General features: G+C 34.9%; 1 protein-coding gene across 4 annotated transcripts in view; it reads left to right on the forward strand.

The window, feature by feature from the left end:
- MEMO1 (mediator of cell motility 1) overlaps positions 1 to 20837 on the forward strand; it is a 119453-nt gene that overhangs the window by 45791 nt on the left and 52825 nt on the right. For all 4 annotated transcript variants that reach the window (XR_011426506.1, XR_011426505.1, XM_023619279.2 and 1 more), the window contains one exon: positions 13924 to 14005. Coding sequence is in view for 2 of the 4 variants with exons in the window: in XM_023619279.2 (XP_023475047.1) it covers positions 13924 to 14005 (82 nt within the window). In the remaining 2 variants the exon portion in view is untranslated. The remainder of the gene's footprint in view (positions 1 to 13923; positions 14006 to 20837) is intronic.

Consider the following 20837-nt stretch of genomic DNA (forward strand, 5'->3'; position numbering starts at 1 on the left):
TTTCTCACTTCTGGAAATGAGGTTCTTGGTGTCTGCTCTGTCACTCCTACATTGATCTTTCCTAATTTCTGATATGACACTTGGGAAAGCATAGAATGAAAGCTGATGGCACAGAGTTATACCTAGTAAAATGAATACAAATTAATAATTAACTTATTTAGCATTAACCTAAACAATTCTACCTTTTAGTATATTATAGCAACCTAGAATTACAGACATAATTAAGTTTATCCTCTTCATTTTACAGAAAAGGAAATTGAGGCCCAGATCCGTGGGAAAGCTAAGACTATAACCTGGATCACTTGCCTCTTAGAACAGGCAGTGTGCTGTGTAGTAGGACAGTCCCACAGTTCAGAGACGGACTGACATGGCTCAACATCTTGGCATTGCAATTTATTAGCTGTGTGAACTTTAGGAAACTTTACTTTTTATTTGTAAGCTAGAGATAATAATAACTATGTCATGATTACTGTGACAATAATAACCAAGAATAACTCTTTAAGGAACCCAGTACTCTGCCTGTCACATTGTACGTACTCTGTAAATTCTGTGGTTTCTTTTCCTCTCAGTTTGCAATTCTTTCTGCCATAGTATTGCCTCCTTTTTGAATTGCACATCAAGTATATATATAAAGTAGCTGAAAACAGTATGCTTTTGTTGCATTTGTTATCTTGTTCATAGTATTTGCTTAACAAATTTTTAATAGAATAAAAAAATTTGGTCTGGTTCTTTTATGAATTTTTCTGGATGATAGTTACTGAAGTTCAAATTGGAAGATTTTACTTTTCATTCTGAGGTACTTTATCCAAAATAACTTTCGTTGTTATATCCCCATTTATCATAATTGTTGAATGTTAACCACAAATGTTTTAGATTATATTTTATGTTTCATCAGGGTATGATGTAATCGTGTTCATGCTTGTATTCTGTTGTAGCAAACAGGAGAAAGGCCATAATTAATAGATGTTTAAAAGTTGCTCTGATGTCCTTAGATGAAAGCTATGTTATTAATACCAATGCTAGTATTTTTAATTATCACTTTCCTTTTTAATGTGAAATATTGACATGAGTTCTGTGGAGCTAGCTACAGGATTGTTAACTTGTAATACATGTTTAATGGTGACTTGTAATACACGTTTAATGTGAATGTGTAGAGAAAATCTTAAAAACTGTTTATCTTCCCAAAAAATGTACTCTCAGATTCAGATTGTTTGCTGTCTATTTGGATACAATTCTAAAAGCATACGTGAATGTTGACTTTGCCAAGACATTAACGGATGGCTTTCTTTGTTGGGAGGTATAAAAATATGATTGCTAATGACTAAGGTTATATTTCATAAAGTGGTGAATTGATGTATTTGATATGTTAGGTATTGGAGACTTCAAATTGGGAGACCTAGAGATGATGAAAAAGGAGGCTACGATAGTTGCTTTCAGTTCTTCTTGTCATGTTTTTCATTTGCTGTCTCCATGTTTTTGTCATTTTGTCTGTAACTACTTATAAACTCAGTTTTTACCTGTACCCACTGAAAATGAATTGCTCTACAGTTGCTGGTTTCTTTATAATCACCAAATACATTGATTGGCATTTTCTCTATTCTCATCGTGCTCATTCATTACAGAGCATTGGGTTCCATTAATCTCGAAGATCTCATCTCTTTGCATTCTTTGTACTCTATTTTCCCGTTATCTCTTGTGCTGCATCTCTTTTCCTTCCTTCACTGGCACAACTTCTTACTTGTGTGCCCAAGTGTCTGTATCCTAAGACAGATTTTTAACATTTGTGCTGTCATCATCAATCCATATACACTCAGATGGTTCTTATTCATTCTCTTGTCTTTCACAACCTTAATTAAATGACTCTGAAATTAAATCTATGTTTCTGTCCTTGATCCCTTTTTCTGCCCTTAAGGCTTTTATTCTTTACCACCTGCACATCTTTACCTGGTTGCCTTATTGTCTCCTAAAACTTCCAGTGTGTCCAAGTCAAAGTCTTCTCTTAGAACAAACTTCATAGTTTTCCTTTAATTCTGTCATTGGTGCTGGTACTATCATTCATCTAGACCCCAAGTTTAGTCATCGCTGACTCTTTCCCTCACCCCCCTCCAATTTGTTTAGGCACAAAGTTCTGTTAATTCTGATTTTGCTTAACATAATGTAGGGAATGCTGGCTTATAGAATTAAAGTTGGTTGAGTGTTTATCTGTCTGTCTGTCTATATGTATCGAATTGGTGTAAGTGTAGATGGGTTTGGGAGGGAGTTTTTATTTCTTTAATAGAATTTTTGTGGTAGCTGTGATTTAAAACAAGGTGCCAGTGACATTGTCTAAGGCCTCTTAAAAGTGCTAGTACCTGTGCATGGCTGAGACTCTCAAAACTTTTCTTTCTTTCTTTCTTTTTTTTTTTTTAAAGATTTTATTTTTTTCCTTTTTTTTTTTCTCCCCGAAGCCCCCCTGGCACATAGTTGTATATTGTTTGTTGTGGGTCCTTCTAGTTGTGGCATGTGGGACCCCACCTCAGCATGGTTCGATGAGCAGTGCCGTGTCCGCGCCCGGGATTCGAACCAACGAAACACTGGGCCGCCTGCAGCGGAGCGCACGAACCCAACCACTTGGCCACGGGGCCAGCCCCATCTTTCTTTCTTTTTTAAACATGCTTGCACTCATTTTTCTTTTTTCTTTATTTATTTATTTTAATTTTTTAAAGACTTTATTTTTCCTTTTTCTCCCCAAATCCCCCTGGTACATAGTTGCACCCAGGATCTGAACTGGCGAAACACTGGGCCGCTGAAGTGGAGTGCAGGAACTTAACCACTCGGCCATGGGGCCAACCACTCAAAACTTTTCTAATAGGATTTTCTGGGAATTAGAGAGGTCCCACTTGAGTTTAAACTCAAATATTCTTCAATCTGGGCAGCTTTTATATTAACATATTTGCTTCAGTGTTAGACGGTTCAGTGAAAACAGTCCTAAGAGATGTGGAAAGGGTTTGGCAGAGTTGATGTACAAATACATCCTCACTTCCATGTTAACTGTGTCCCCTAGTTTCCAGACTTAGTTTTCCCCCTACATTAGAATGCCAGAACTCTTTGGAAGGCCTCTGTCTTGATGGCTGTTACACCTGACTACCCTTTTCTTTTTTGCATATCTGCTACCTAGCATGTCCATTTCCCACTCCACATCTGGCATGTTTTCTTGACTAGTTATCAAGGAAGAGCTTGCTGAGATTTTTTTGTTTGCATCTTATGGTTGCAAAATCAGAAACAATTCTTTAGATGGATGAGCTGGCACATGCAGTACCAGTGCTTGGTGAAAGAAGGAAACAGGCCTCAAACATGCCACAACAAAAGTACAAAAACAAAAATCTCATTAGATTATGGTTAATTACTTCAAAAAGCAATTTGACTTCTCTAGATTATCTGGTAAATGATTGCTGAAGTAGAATGGAGAATAACTCAAGCCCTTACTAGATAAATAAAAAAACTATTGAAACTATTAAATTTTGTTCATTGGAGAAGAATAATAAAGAAAGATATTAATAAGGTGTTTAATGCATTCTTTTCTAGAATGTTTCTATATTCTCTGATTCTATCTACCAGAAATTTGGTGATGGAGATCACACTTAGGGAAGTGAAGTAAAAGGGGGAAACTCACTTCCTGCTAATAGGGAAGTCTTATCAGATTAGTCCATATATATCCTAACACCTAATGTATATTTTATTGGTCAAATAGCAATTCTCAGCAGTTTGGTTTTATTTATTTTAACCTAGATTATTAATGTAGTTATTGTGTCAGGTGTAACAATGATTTGTTGTTGAGTTTAGAGTTTATAGCTTTTTTCCATGTCAATAAACATATGTCTGCCACATCATTGTTTATGACCTTATGGTCTTTTATTATGACTGCACTGTCTTCTTTTATACTTTATTTTTGGATATGTAGTACATTTACATAGTGCAGAATACAAAAGATACAAAAGGGTATACAGTGAAAAGTAAAGTTTTCCTCTACTCTTAGTTTCCTTGTCAGGATGCAGTCACTGTTATCCATTTCTTTTGTGTTCGTCCAGAGATATTCTACGTAAATAAAAACCAGTGCATAATCATGTATGATATATATGCACATATTAAAATGCCAACGCATTGTACCTTCTGTACCATTCTTTCTTTTTTCTTCAGTTAAGAAATCTTCCACAGAGGTTCATAAAATTTTGCCTCATTGTTTTCCTATTGCTCAGTATTCTACTTTATGGATCTACCATAATTTATTTAACCGATTTCTTTTTTGGTGGACAATTAGATTGTTTCAGATCTTTTGTTCTATCAGTTCACAAATATGCAGTCATATCACACATTTCATTTGGTGTAGTCCACTAGGCCTGATCCACTTTTTTGATCAAACTCTGTTAAGTGCAAACTTTTAGAGAGGAAAATTTCTATTACACAGAAAAGCGTGAGAATGTGGTAATGTCTACAGATGTGTTTTGTGGTGGAAATGTATGAAAAATGAAAATTCTAACTTTTATCTTAAGAAACTTATTTTTTTAGCAGTTGCCTGAGAAGTGTTACCTTGTGTGGGAAGTGTTATCCTAGTCCTGGCTCTTTCCAATAAGACAGACTTGTTTTATTTTTCCACAGATTGTTTTTGGATTTGGTACCAAATTATCTGGATTCACTAGTATCAACTGGCTGCTTGTACCCCAAAGGAAAAAAAACAAAACAAGGAAAAAACATGCTAGCTGCAATTGGAAGAAAATAGAGATTCCTGGTTAGATAAGCATTAAGGAAGTTTTGTAGACCCAACTTTAAGCATTTGTATCACTTTAAGTCGTTGCCTTTTGTACGCTAGGTTCATATGTTCCTCATTAGAATACTTGACCCTGTGTTAGAGGATAAAACATGGTGTATCTCCTTGAAGCTTCCATTTAAATTGTAAATAGGAGCATGAGAGTTCTGAAATTTCTATGGATATTGTCGCTTAGTCTACTACGTTTTCATGAGTTTTTGGATTAAAACAATATTTAAAAGAGAATTTGAGTTTGTGTATCAGTTTCTGTGAATCTGAGTTCATTTTCCTTTGTCATCACGATTGAATGGAAAAACTAGGAAGGCATTGATTGAAGTGAAGACTAGAAACAGTACTAAAAATAAACTCAGGTAAATTTTAAGAAAGCGTGGAGGTCACTTAAGACTTCAGAGTAGTTTGGAGGTAAAAATTCATGCATTTGTAGATTGCCAATTTAGAGCTTATATGATCTATTTATTGTAATGAAGAATCTCAGTCATCAGTGTTCCAAGAGTCTGACAGCTGCATTCATTCACATAGCATGTGGAAATAAACTCCTTTACAGCAGTAGGCCTCATATTTTAGTATGTGTCACAGTCACCTGGAGAGCTTGTTAAAAACTCCTGGTTGCCATCCCCAGAGATTGTGACGAGAGAGCTCTGGGGTAAAACCCTAGAGTTTTTTTTTTTTAGCCTTTAGGATCTGGCTTAGAGATTTTTTTCTTAAATCAACACATCAGATGATTCTGGTCTATAGACCACTTTTTGACTATAATAGAACGAGTTATGGTTTCTAAAAGGATGAAAAAAGTCACACTCCATTAGTTCAAAAGATTTAATGGCAGGAGCAAAAATCTTCAGGATTGTGAGTAATTTAAAACTGCATATAATGCAGCATAGTAGAGTTGGTTTCAAATTTGACTTGTCTTCCGTGAAGGCTGATACATACTAATTGTTTGCTAAACATTAGTAATGGATAACTTGTGGCTGGCAAGAAGACTCAATGATCATGTTGCTTTTCATAGTAAAAGTAGAAAATAAATATCTTAGAAGTCAAAATACATTTTTCTTAGAAATTAAAATTGCTTTGATAAGAGAAGTAGAATATTTAGTTTCTTTTGAAATGTCAAATATAATTGAGGTAGGGCATTAGATTTTAATTTTTATCAAACGGGACATGGGTTAAATGACTTAATTTTTTAAAATATTTTGAGGAGAGTGGTGAGGTTATGGTGAAACAGGCGTTGTTATGCATAGTACATAATTATGAATAGATGCAATTTTGGATAACATTTTGAGTTTATGTATTGAAATCTTAAAAAGGCCCATACTAATTTACATAGTAATTCAATTTCTGAGAATCTGAAAAGAAAATAATGTCAAATATGGAGTTGAGATACATATTACAAAATTGTTTATAATAGAACAAAAAATTAGAAACGACCTAATCATCTTATATTAAGTTTAAGGGAGTAGTCCATTCACACAAAGAAATATTTAGCCGTAAAATGTCTTTAAAGATTTCATAATATATGGCAATGCTTATGCTATCATGCTATGTAAATAAAAGCAAGTTACAGAATTGTATATCATTTTAAAGGCTAGAAGGAAATTTGCAAAATATGAATTTTGGTGATTTTTATAATTGTGGGATTATTGCTTTTTTCCTCTTCTTAATATGTATTCTCCAAATTTTCTATACTGAACATTTTTTTTATAGTGAAGAAATAGCAAATAAAACCAATATCTTGATCTTAAAAAGGAGTTTAGATAAGATACTATAACCAGGCACTATCGAGGAATTTAGTGACATCATTTGATAGGGATAGGGAATTTGTGTATAAAAAGAGAATAGGAGTAGGAATAGAGAATCCAAATTAGTAGACTGTTAAAGAGATCAATGTATTAAGTAAGCCATATTTTCAGATTACAGTTTTGTAAATGACCTGGAGGGAGAAGTACACTCTGATCCTCCAAATTTGCAGTTCTTTTAGCTGTGAAATGCCAATGGAATTGATACTAATCCTGGAAATTTTGAGAAACTGTATATGAGTGGGCAGAAAAGTGATGTGATTTCTAGTTGGCTAAATATAAGTGTTGGTTGGTACACAGTAGAGATTGTTCATTTGAGTGGTTAGTTGTCCCTATGCAATTGTATTATGAATACAGAGTTTAGCTAAAAGTGTAAATAAATTCATGTAATATTTAAATAAATTAGTGGGCAATAAAGCATCCAAGATATTTGGATTTGGCCTAACCTTTGAGATTTATATCAAGGAGAACTATCAATGTTCTTCACAGTAAGGTTTTTTTTTTCTTTTTGGTTTGATACAGTACTGCTCTGGATGGATTTTGGGTCAGATTCAGAGTGATAATTCTTGTGTTCTTGTTTTCCCAGGGGCATATTATTTTCTGAGTGGGGAGCCCTATCTTAGATACATGAAAACAAACAGTATCCCTTGAGATATATCTAAAAATAAGATACTAAGTTTTGTAAATAGCATGGCAATAAAATCAAAGTATGTGGTCACAGTAGGGTGTCAATAATGAGAGAAAGGATTTGGGAACTGCTGAAATGTTACTTATTTTTAAAATTAAATGAAATTATTATAGTAGTTGGTAAGACTTCTCAGAAACACTTTTCATTGTAATGAGAAGTAGTGGTTCCCAAATGCTGGTCTGAGATGAACTTTTAGCTGTTGTGCATTGAAGTAAGTATCAGGACATTGTAGTGAGTGTGGTTTTCATAGCCCCACTATGGTTCATTGATTTTAAGATGTACATTTTCCCGCATTTTAACATTTCTGATGTTAGGATGTGTTTTAGAATCAGTGGTATCTTAAAATCATTGTCAGTTATGAAATAAGTTGTCCCCGCCTGCACATATGTGAATTCAATAATTAATCCTGCTGGTATGATTAGACAATTGCAACCCATTGATGTTTATGTTAACATACCATTTAAGGACCATTTATGGAAGTGATTACCATTCCTGGATTGTGTTCTGAAACGTTCTTTTAGTTACATCTTCTGGTGATACCTTTGGTAAGATCAAGAAATGTATGGCACCAAGACTTGGACAATGTTTGCTTGGACAAAAGTCCCAGAGGCAATAGAGGAACACTTTTAAAATAAATATTGCATCACTGTCTCTTTAAATGGTACAGATGATGATATTATGGAAAAACAAGGATTACTGATGACTCTGAGTTAAAAAGCAATTTAGATATCAGATTGTGAATGTGAAGAAAATTTCAAGAATACCTTGAATTTATTTTGCTTTTTAAAAATATACGTTAACACGATAGTGTTATATGAAAATTCATGTTTAAAGAACTTTTCCAATAAACATAAAATAAAAAGTTCTAAGTGATAAGAATGCATATGTCCTAGTTTAATTGGGAAGGTTTTTTTTTTTCTTTCTTCGTGGTACATAAAATAATAGTGCACCTTAATAATGTTGGTTTCTTGGAGTCAGTGAAATCTGGTTAATTTATTTAGTTTAAAGGACTGAGATTATCTTAAAATTGTGTTCTTCTTACTTTTTGGTGTTATGATGTTTATTTTATGAAATCATGGTGATCAATGATAAGCTATTGATATGATTTAAATGTCCTTTCTTGGTAAAATAAAAAATTGGTAACCCTATGTTGGTCCCCCCAATTTTTTTTGAACTTTTGTTGGCTTATGAAATTCAGAGATCCAGGAACCACTGTTATAAAAACCCTGACATATTAATATTATGATATGTAGATTTTCACCACAGGTCAGAGTTTATTTCGTAGTTTGGTTTGAACAGGTTTCACTGAATGGTTAATAACAAAATACTAGGTCTGGCAGCCTACTTTTGTTTGGCTTTGTATTTTTTGCTTCAGCTTTTTCTGTTGTTACTTTGACTTAACCAGTTCTGTGGAATTGAGTTTACTGTGCTAATGGGCAGATACCACTTGAAAAAGAATGATAAAAAAGTTGTGGCAATTGGTTATTCTTTACCTTATATATGTGGGATAGTTTGAGCAACACTGGAAGGCTCCTCCCCTAACCAGAAATGTCTCTCCTACCAGCTTGTCCTGGTGTCTGAAATTTTTGTCTTTCAGGCGTTCTTTGGATTTAAGACATTGACAGTTATAAGCTTCATGAAGGCAGGTATCATATGTCATTTTTTGTTTTTTGCTATAGCTCCAGCATCCATCCGACTTCCTGGCACATAAATAGCTGTTCCATAAATATTTATTCAATTAACAAGTGAAAGCAAATGTTACTTGTAACATTAAAACATTATTGGTGATAGTTAACCTTAATGATGTAATAATTGATTAAACAGTTAGTAGAAAATAAAGCTGTTAGGTAATTGAAAAACAGTTCAGATAAATTCTAGGAAAGGTGAGTGATAGATCTCGAGTGGTTCTCAGGCTTTTTGAAGTATATATCCTTCTTCCCTGACTTTTAGGAATCTTCTTCATGTCAGAAAATACAGTTATTCCTACAAGACAGTAGTTGTTCTTTATTATCTGTTGCTTGAGAAAATGTATGATTAAAAAAACGTAAAAAATTTTATTAACACTTTTAAATGTATATGTCTTTCTTAATCTGTGATTGATAGGTCTTATGTTTATCTAGACATTTATTTTTATTATTTTTTTAATTTTTATTTTTCTTCCCAAAGCCCCCCCAGTACATAGTTGTATATTCTAGTTGTGAGTGCCCCTGGTTGTGCTATGTAGATGCCGCCTCAGCATGGCCTGATGAGCGGTGCCCCGTCTGCGCCCAGGATCCGAACTGGCGAAACCCTGGGCTGCTGAAGCGGAGTGCCCGAACTTAGCCACTTGGCCATGGGGCCAGCCCCTAGACATTTATTTTATTTCTAGATAAAACTTGGTATGCATATAGATTTGTGGAGTCCTTGGGGTCCAAGGCCCTGTTTTGGTTGGCAACCATTGATCTAGACTTGCTACTGGAGTGTGGTCTATTGGCCAGCAAACATTGCTATCACCTGGGGAGCATGTTAGAAGTGCAGACTCTCAGGCCCTACTCCAGAACTGTAGAATCAGAATTAGCATTTTAACAAAATCCTCAATTGCACATTGTTTGACAAGAATGTATAGAACACATGACTTTTGTTCAGAAGAAGGAGGCCACTGAATTTTTTTTTTTTTTTTTGCAAAGAGGAATAGGAGGAGCAGGACAAACAGAGATAGAAAAGTATAGAAAACCAATTTGGCTTACTTAATTTCCATACTTTAGAATGGTGCTGTTAATTAGTTGCATAGGAATTCCTGAAAAAAACCGGTGTGTGTGTGTTTAATATCTCTATGGTTTTGTTCCATGCGAATAAACTTACTTATGAAATATTGTTTGATTCAAGTGGAATTCAAACAGAAGTGTTAACTGAATTCACTGTAACACATTACTTATTGTCTGTTGTTAAAGGAAATACTTTAGCATTTGTCCTTTGGGAACCTAGTTTTACTCTTTTATCCAAAGAAATAAATGCCCATTTATCCCTCTTGAGGCAAGGTCATACAACCATGAAGTAGTTTTGCTGGGATTTAACAGTGGTTTTGATTTTTCCATTCATCAGTGTGCCTTCAAATCCAATGGTGTTTGGAAAACAAGCACATATTTACATCATCTTTATACATTAAAGATACCATATTGCCAAGTATCAGCCTCTGTGGAAGAACTCAAATTCATTCTTTTGCTTGATACTTTATAGATCAGTTAAGCAACATATTAATAAACATGTATTCTCAATTATCTTTGAAAATCTTGGAGTTTGGCTTTTTACCTTAGGATCCTTCTGAAGAAATTGGGCTTTTTACAGGAGGACTGATATGAAAGCCTGGTTTAGTGCTTAAAATCAGTGAAGTTGGTGGCAGTAGGGTGGCTGAATTAGGAGATGTTATTTTCTTTGCTCTTATCTGTTTTTCAATTTCTGTTTTGTACACTTCCTGTAATGTGAAAATATTTAGAGCAATACTCAGTCATTTTCAGTTAATATGAAATTTATTAGGCAGCTAAAAGTTTAATTACTTTGAAAATAGAAACTATTTTGCTTGAATTAATAATGAGATTAATTTTTTTAATAATTATCCTTAAATTTAAATTTTAAAAATAAGCTACATCGTTGCTGAGTCAGACCTTTGTTGTGCTTTGGCAATTTACAGATGGAGTGTCCATTATAAACTTGACCTGTTTATGTGTATAGTCCTTAACATATGTGGAAGGATTTCCAAATCAGTAGATGCTTAATCTCAGTGGATATTTGGGAAGTACAAATTAGAAGAAACAGAGGGATACCATTTCTTACCCATCAAATTGGCAAAAATTAAAAATTCTGACTGTCAAATATTGGTAAGGATGTAAGTAAATGAGAATTTTTACCCATTGCTGATGTTGGAGGAATAGAATTTAAATAAAAACCTCCCGCCATCTCAGAAAACCTCTCTTCAAAGATAGAAGAGAAAGAAAGCAGTTTTATTTTTAAATAAGCATTAAACTAGAAGGTGATGCACATCACAGGCAATCTGCTAAGAGATTGAAAAGACCTAAAGAGAGCTCACCCTTTTATATAGCTAAGCAGATACAACCTATTACATACATGTTCTCAAGATAAATTTATAAGTGGTGCTCAGGTAAGAGGTCTTGAGAGCAACATTTGTCACACATAGTTCATCCTAAATTTACTTGGTAATTGGAGTGACCATGTGTATTAGCTAATTGGCTTTATCCAAAGGAAAAATAAACTTATGTCTTCATGACAGGAGGTAATTTTGCAACTTGGAGCTAGGTGGCCGGCCAAAGTTAGGCTCCTGCCCTCCCACAAAAACTGGCAGAAAGGAGGACTATCTTCCTTGGTGATCGCCATTCAGAGAGATGGTTATCAGGTCCTTGAGAAGACAGTCCTGGGTTGCTGGTTAAAGGCTTAATTAGCTTTTAAAAAGATTTAAATACATTTCAAAGGGGCAGAGAAATAATTTACAATTAGAAATTTTCTAAAGAAAATGCTCTCTAAGAAAAGTATGTGTAGGGTATCTCTCCCCTTATCTTTAACAAGGAGAGTTAAATCTCTTATTTTTATTTGCCCTTATACTACTGGGTAAATTGATCTAGCTGCTTTTGTGGGCAATTTAGCAATGTTCTAGCATAGTTGAAGATGTGCATACCCTATGATCCAGTACTTTCATTTCCAGATAAATTCCAGAGGAACTCTTAACATATGTTTATAAGAAACTTGTAGCATTGTATATTAGCAGTGAAACAATAGAAACAACCAAAATGTCTATGAACAGAAGAATAAATAGATAAATTTGGGTCTATTCATATATTACAATACTATGCAGCATTGAAAATGAATGAATTAGAGCTACATAGATCAACATGAATAATTTTTAAAAACTATATTGAATGACTAAAACAAGTTGCAGAAGGACATGTACAGTATATTTATGTAACATTTAAAAACATACAGAACAAAATAATACATATATTATGGATACATATATTAGTAAAAGTATAGTGCAACTATAAACGCCAAAATCAGAAAGTGGTTACCTCTAAGGAGGGAAGTGTATAATGTGATCAGCAAGGGATTCAACTGTGTCTTTATTACTTTGTTTTTTAATAAAGGAAGATCTTAAGTAAATAAGGCAGAATGTTAAAATTCAGTTTATTTGGGCAGTGGGTCTATGGGTGTTTCTTATATTATTATCTAGATTCTTTTGTAATGTTTGAATATTTTATGATTAAAAGTTTAAGAAGAGAGAGCCAGAGAAAAAGGAGGCCAGAGAAATGGGGTGGTAGTTGGGGGATAATCAGTCTGCTAGTATCACATATTTTCATGCTAATGGTAATGCTCTAGTGAAAAGGGACAGGTTAGTGCAGGAGACTGGGACAGTTGTAAGAGCAGAGTCCTGGAATAAGAAAAACACTGTGGGATCTAGTGCAGAAGTAATGTTTGGCTTTTAATAGGAGCAAGGACTCTATTTGTTGAAACAGGAGGGAAAGCTGAATAAGTTGATGGGAAGAGGAAGTAATTCTCTTCTGAATTTAGGGTGACTAACATCCAGGTTTGCCTGGAACTGAGAGGATCCCTAGGATGCAGGACTTTCAGTGCTAGAACTGGGAAAGTCCTGGGCAAACCAGGATGGTTGGCCATCCTACTTCTGATTGATGAAATGAAAAGCAGGATCATCTGCTGGGAGTGAGAAGGGGATAAGGTAAAAGGGGAAACTATATGAGGTAATTCTCTATCTTAAAGATGGGAGAGCAGATTCACTAGGTTAATGTGGTATGATTTCTGAGCTTTGCTAAGGGTCTGCTGAAACTTATGGTTATAATTTCAAAGTTCATATGGTTGTATTTCTTTTCAGTCTCATTCAGCTATTCAGGTGGAGGTACTGTGTTAAGTGAAAAGTTGGTTTCAACTATGATTTGACTAGGATGGAGGAAGAGAAGAGTAAGGGAGTGAGGCCATAGGCAAGGGAATGATTATAGTGATGGACTGTCAGGTCTCATGCTGGGTAAGAAGTGAAGAAGAGAAAGGATGAAGGACATGGGGAACGTGACTCCAAATCTGTTGAAGTCAACATATTTCTAGGAGTGAACTGGAAAGTTAAGAAGTAAAGAGAGCAGGATGCTTGAAATTGAGATTTTGAAGTGGTGTAGTTACTGGTTATTGATATGATCATGGGAGTAGGGGACTGGAGTGGATGGAAGGAAAGGTCATTGGGTGTGGGAGTGACCACTCCATGGATGTGATTTTAGTGATTAAGGCAGGTTTTGGTATTTTAAAAAAAGTACTCATTCATTTTCTTTTCATGTGCTAACAGTTTTCTGTTTCTTGTTTTATTTTGTTTAACACTGTCTCAAATTGTAGATTGTATTGTTGTTGTTCTAGAGTGAAGAAGGTTGTAAATAAGTAAATGTATAGAAACAAATTTTGTTTAATCAGTACTTGGCTTTATCAGATCACTTGCTGGAGACTTTGTAGTTGGTTAAGTTTCAAATCTAAGCTGATGATCCCACTGCCCATTAAGCTATTTTGGTCCCAGCTAGGTGCAATGAGGGCCTTGTGTCATGTATGGTTACCTATAGTACATTGCTTTGTTGACTCCAATTTCCTTTCTTCTCTTTTTATAGGACCGCAGCTGAATGCACAGCTAGAAGGTTGGCTTTCACAAGTACAGTCTACAAAAAGACCTGCTAGAGCCATTATTGCACCGTAAGTTTTAGGGATCTTTACCTGGAATCTTTCATATATTATCAATAAAGAATGAGTATGTACAGATTGAACTAAAAATTAAAAACTAATGCTATGTTGAGCTGAAGAAATTATATTCAGTAATTTTCGTGATTCTTGTGGCTTTCACTTTAGCTCAAGGATAAAGGAATTGGCTACTTTATTTTCTCACATGCAGTGTGTAATTTCAAAATTTATTTTTGGTAATAAAACTAACCTTTAAAGCAGAGGGTTGTTTAGGTAAACTTGGTGATTTCACTAGTGTTAATTGGTATAAATGAATAAGTTCTGTTTTAAACAGTAAAAAGATCTATTTTAATCCAGATAATTTTTAATTTATAATGAAAGAGATGCAGTTAGTATAATATGGTGCAATAGGGAATAACAACCAAATTTTGGGGGGAGGGGTAGATTTTTTTAATGAAGAAAATCTGTGACTATTTGTCTTTGAATGTTAGAGGGCTTTTTAGAACTACAAGCTAGCAAATATACAGTTAATGATGTGTCTGTGTATGATATGAATTCAGTTAATTTTGATTTGGTTTCCAGTGTTAACCTTCAAAATGATTTGGTTTCCAGTGTTAACCTTCAAAATACATTGTTTTATCACATGTTAACATTTTTCTGAGAAGAGTAAAGGTTGACGTTTGTGCCATTTTTCTCACAGCAGCATCTTTTATGTGATTTTTATTGAGTTAAGGTTGGTACCTTGATAAATAGTAAATAGTGAAAATAATAATAACCACTTATTAAAAAATATGGGAATTAAATGAGTAAATATAAAGATCCTACATTAGTGTTGGCACATAATAAGTATTCCATAAATGTTAAGTATTTTATGTGCCAAAAATTTTGTTAAATACTCCATTTGTATGATATAACTTGATCTCATTTAATAGACAGGGAGGCTGACTGTACCACTTACAAGCTCTGTGACATACAAGTTATTTAATTTCTTGTGCCTTTGTCTCATTTGCAAAATTGGAATGATAACAGTACCTCCATGTAGTTTTTTTGATGATTAAATGAGCTAATCTTTATAAAATTGTAGCGTAATGACGTATTATTTTTTTAATCACTCAGCAAATACCAGACTAAATGCCAGGTATTCTTCTTTGTGCTGCTTTTTGAGTAAATCAAAATTGCTACTCTCATGGTGCTTGAACATTTTAGTACTTGGGGAAGACAGACAGTAAGCAGTTAAAGCAGTTAAATAATTATATTCTCTGTCATGTGCTAATGGGTGCTAAGAAGAAAATAAAGTAAATCAGAAGATTGAGAGTGACAGTATGAGTAGGGAGTTGCTAGTTATATAGGATAGTAAGAGAAGGTCTCCTTGATAAGGTAACATTTGAGCCCAAATGATATGAGAGAGAAGTTATGCAGATACCCAGGGAAAGAGAGTTTCAGGTAGAGAAACAGCAAGCACAGAGGCTCTGGGGTGGGATCTGCTTACTGTGTTTAAGGAAAAGCAGGGAGGCTAGTGTGGCTGGAGTGGCATGTGCAAGAGAAAGAGTAGAAGATGACAGAGGCAGCAGGGCCTAGATTGTGCAGAGGCTCTGTAGGCTGTTATGAAAGCTTTGGTTTTTATTCTAAGTGATATGGTAAGTCATGAGAAATTTTGAGCAGAAAAGTGACATGATCTGACTTAGGTTTGAAAAGGATTACTCCTGCTGCTGTACGGACGTTCTGTTTTGTGGGAACATGGAGTCCAGTTTAGTAGACTTATTTCAATAGTACAGAAAGAGATGACATAGTGGTTTTGATTGGGGGCTAGTGATGGAGGTGATGAGAAGCAATGTATTCTGGATATATTTTGAAGGTAGGACCAATAAAATAGAGGAGTCAAGGATGACTCTTAAGTTTTGGCCTGTGAAACTGGAAGGATGGAATTGCTTCTATACTGATAAGGGGCAAATGGGGTGGAGGTTGGGAGTAGATTTTGAAGTCTTTATGTAGAATCTAGGATTTGGTTTTGACCATGTTAATGTTGAGAAGCCTCTTAGGCGTCCCAGTGGAGATTTCAAATGGGCAGCTAGATTATTGAATCTAGAGTACAGAGAAGAAGAGTGAGCTATGTTGGTGTATATTTCACACTTAAAATCTAAACAGGCAGTGATTGCCTAGGAAGTGAAATAAGATAAAGAGATTCAAGGAGTAAACCCTTAGGCAAGCCGACTTTATTTAGAGGTCAGGATGAAGATGAGCATTTGCAAAGGAGATGCTGAAGGAAGACCGGTGAGGAAGGAGGAAAACCAAGAGTAAGTGGTATCTTTGGGAGGCAAAAGGAAGAAAAATGTGTCAGGGAGGAGAAAATGATCAACTGTGTCAAATTCTGTCGATAGGTCAAATAAAAGGAGAACTGAGAATTGACAATTGGATTTTGCAATGTGGAGATTGCTGGTTACCTTGATAAGAACCATTTCTGTGGTGTGGTGGGGATGAAAGCACACTTGGAGTAGATTCAAGGAAGAATTGGAGAGGAAATAGAGACAGTGAATATAGATAGTTTTTTGAGGAATTTTACTATAAAATATCAAGGAAATAGAGCAATGGGAATATGGTGTCAGGGAAGAATTTTTATTTAAGGTGGGAGATATTAAAGTGTTTATAACATTGATGAAATGATCCAGTAGAGAAAGAAAATTGATGCAGGGATAAGACGGGAAGTTTGCATAAATGAGATCCTTCATTGGGTGAGAAATATGGATTAATAGTCATCTCTTTATAGTAACTCATGAGATAGGTTCTATTGTCATTACTATCAATTCGCTGGTATTTGACTAGTATGATGGTATGCTACCTTCCTAGTTAAAACTTCTTCTAAATGTGGGAGCTGAGCTGAATCAACATGTAATTGAGTTGAGGTTAGTTAGTCATGAAAAAGTAGCTAGACTTGTTTCCTTTTGTAGTTAGTTTTAAATTGAAGTCATTGGCAGTGGCCTGGGAATGAAATGGTTGAGCCTCAGTTACAAATATATCGATTTGTAAAAGATTTCCAAGTTACCTTGGGTTTTAAAATGGATGTTTGAGAGTAGTTTTGTCTTTGGTGTGCATGTTTCTGCTATGTAGGACTTTGTAGTTATGTTTATGCATATATAAGCAATTTCTATTTTGTTAACATACAAAAACTTTAAATCTAGGCCAGTTTATCTTATATGATTTCCAGAGGTAATTATTTTCCTTTCCAGAGTTACCTGTTTTTTCCTGAAGCAGAAAAGCAACAACAAATATTTTATTGTTGTATAGGCACAATAGCATCTTTGTGAGAATATACTTATATAGTAATTAGAAAACTTAAAATTTTAAGATTTCTACTTTTATTTCAAATCAAATGTATCAAAAACATTAAATTTTATAAATTCTAGCTCTCTGGGACCAATTTTTCTTAGATTTTGCCTTCAAGGCATAAATCCTATAAGGGGAACCTTAAAAAATAAACTCAGAACCTAGAAAGCAAGTGCTTAAATAGATTACTTTTATATTGATGCAGATTAAGTAGAATAATGTCATTAAAGAATAAATATTGACCCATTAACCAGCTGTTGATTAATCTTAATGAATTCTAAACTATATGATATATAGGCAAGCACATTTGTGGGATTCAAAAGAATTTAATTTGGTTAAAAAATATCCTTTGAATTTAGAACTACGTTACTTATCTTGAGGCACAGGAGACAGTGTGTGGCCCGGGGATAAATATTGAAATGATCTCATGAACTAGGAGTTCCACAAGTTTTCCTACCATGACTGCCAGACACCTTGATGCCAAAATTGTGGTTTGTCTTGCAGGATGCAGGAATATCTCAGCAATCCTTAGATGAAACATTTCAGATGTGCAGCAATTAAGAAATTTCTTATTGAATATAGAAATATAATCAGATAATTGGGGAGGGGGCTTATTTATATGATCAAATTGTGTTTTTACTATAAAGCAGACACTGTGAATATTGAAGCTCCCCTCATACATTTAAAATAGAGTTTGATTTGTTAGTAGTTAACCTAGTAGGAGTAGGGTAGAATAAAGGATACTTTCACTTTTTGTTGTGTACCCTTCTTTATTGTTTGACTTTTTTACTGTGTGCATATATTACTTTTAATATAAAAACTTGTGTAAAAAATTTAAAAGCTAAGAAGTATTTATACAGAAGAGCGGTTTGTATATAGTGAAGCATACCTGTAGCACTCTACCAGTGTATATCGCGAGACAGTGAATCTTCATAAACTATGTAATTAATTTAAGGTTACTGAGATGCACAGCTTATTTATTTGTCATCCTTGTTTATATTAGCAGTAGGTTATTCCCTGCAATATCTCAAATCCTATGTATTCTAGCAGTAAAAAAATCTCCCATGAAACATTGCGGTTAGTATATTCTTATTTGACTTGTATAACTTTAATAACTTTCCTTAGCTCTTAGTATTGTTTACTTAATATCTTGAAATTCTATTTTATAAAAATAAAACATTCTACATAATGACTATCTAACCTGGACGTTTTTTTGCTTGTAATCCTCTGCTGGTTTTTTTTTTATTGAAGCCAGGAATCTTGAGGGCCGTTGAGCAGTGCCCATGAAAGAAAAGAATAAAAGGCTAGGGGGAGTAAAATAAAGTTGAGAGAGGCAACGTGGAAGCTGCTGCTTCTGCTAACTGTTTCGGGCCAGTTGTTCTTCAAGTTGATTCCATATGTTCACAGGTCTTTTTAAATTCAGTTTCTAGGTCATACCTTAGCTTACATAGAGCTTAGAAACTTTTCTTATTGCTCAAGGAGATCTTCTTGTTTCCTCTGGTCCAGTCTTCTCATTTCATCTAATCCAATCATTTTATTTTGCATTTTTGCTGCTATTAAGTAGCACTAGGAGTACGAGAACCTGATTTTGTTGAATCCAAATAATCGTCCTTTTGTTATTCCCTATATCCTCTTCGATGAAAAGCCGCTCACAGAATGTGTGGTAGACTGTTGGCATTCACAGTTTATACTATTCATCTATAACCTTGAGGGTCTCAGAATGAACAAATGAAAGTCCATGTCATGTAGTAATTGGTAATTTTCCTGATGTAGGAATTTAAATTATATCACACTGCGAGGTTGCTGTGTGGGAAACTGTGACTTCACCAGTAAATGCTCACAGATAATGCATTCTCACTTGATTGTAGCTCTATGAGAGGCACAGAAATCCTGGAGGGTTAGGAGCTGGACTTGTTGATATAAAGGGTCTGCTGTGTAGGAGTAAAGGGAGAAGCAAAAGTTGTCCCTGTTAAAAGGAAGATCCGTTTTTAGAGGTGTGGTTTGAGCCTCATGCCAAATTATAGGTATTAAAAGTATAATTTGGTGCTTGTCTTCATGAAAAGTTACATTGAGAACCAGAGTAACCTGGAAAAGCTAGCAGGGATGACTTTGTATTAAGGATTTTAAGAGCTTTTAAAAGACTGACTGGGACACACTTTAATGATGCATAGTCACATATCTGTAGAGCTCAAATGTTCATTGCTGTTCTGGCTGCTACGCACAAAAGAAGAAACCTTAGATGTTCCCTTAGTGAAAGCTCCTTTATTATGACTGATTCCTTAATGAAAACTTGTTTTCACATACATGTAGAATCATAAATTCTATTAGCAAGAGAAAGGTGTAGGAACAGAGGATCAGTCATGAGATTTGGTGGTGTTTTTTTTTTTTTTTTTTTTTTTTGAGGAAGATTATCCCTGAGCTAACTACTGCCAGTCCTCCTCTTTTTTGCTGAGGAAGCCTGGCCCTGAGCTAACATCCATGCTCATCTTCCTCTACTTTATATGTGGGATGCCTACCACAGCATGGTGTGCCAAGTGGTGCCATGTCCGCACCTGGGATCCGAACTGGCGAACCCTGGGCCACTGAGAAGCAGAACGTGCGAACTTAACCGCTGCGCCACCAGGCCAGCCCCTGATAATTATTACTATGTCTTTCTTCATACCATATATCTAGGCCAGGATAAAGTAAAGTATTAGAAATTCTTTGCTTTGACTGTGATCTTGGTCCCTTCATGAAGTGGAGTTCCTCATGATGTGGGTTAAGAGGGATGATACACTTAATGATTTCTTGTTTTAGATGCTATGCAATATATTCTCTATCCAAATTAAGACTATCCCTCTCTTTTTGCATCTGTTTTGTCTTGCTTCAAAAAGACTTTTAAGCCTTCAACTTCAGAAAGGACTGAAATCATGAAATCTGAGTTCTATTTAAAACATATTTACCTCAGTTAATCTTGTTTTCAAAACCAGCATCCTTCCCTAGAGTCTTCTAGGATATATGATTCTGTGAGTATTCTTCCAGTTTTTAGGCTTGTTGCTCTTCCTGCTCCATGGACTCCTTTCCTTTTTCCTTGACATGTGTAAAGGTCTCTTTTGGTGGCTAAGAACAGAGTCTGGAGCCTCTACTGCCTTGCTTTAAGTCCTTGGGTGGGCAGTTACTGTGTGACCTTGAGCAAGTTTTTTAACCTTTCTGCTTTAGTTTCTTCACCTATAAAATGAGAAAAATAATTATTCCTATCATATAGGGTTGATGTGAGGAGTAAGTGAGTTAATGCTTTTGAGTTACATGGAAGAGTGCTTGACACTTAGTAAGTACTCAGTAAATGTTAGTTATTACCATTATCATAACTATCTTCCCCCTCCTCCTCATCCCCCTGTACCTACTTGGTCACTAAGATATGTCAGTCTTTCTTTTTAGACTCTAGAACATTCATTTCCCATTTCCCACTGCCAGTGATACCATGCTAGACCATGACATTGCTACCTCATGCTACAATTTCCAAGAGAGCGTCACTTAACTCCTCCTG

The sequence above is a fragment of the Equus caballus genome, chromosome 15 (assembly GCF_041296265.1).
Source record: "Equus caballus isolate H_3958 breed thoroughbred chromosome 15, TB-T2T, whole genome shotgun sequence".
Lineage (NCBI taxonomy): Eukaryota > Metazoa > Chordata > Mammalia > Perissodactyla > Equidae > Equus > Equus caballus.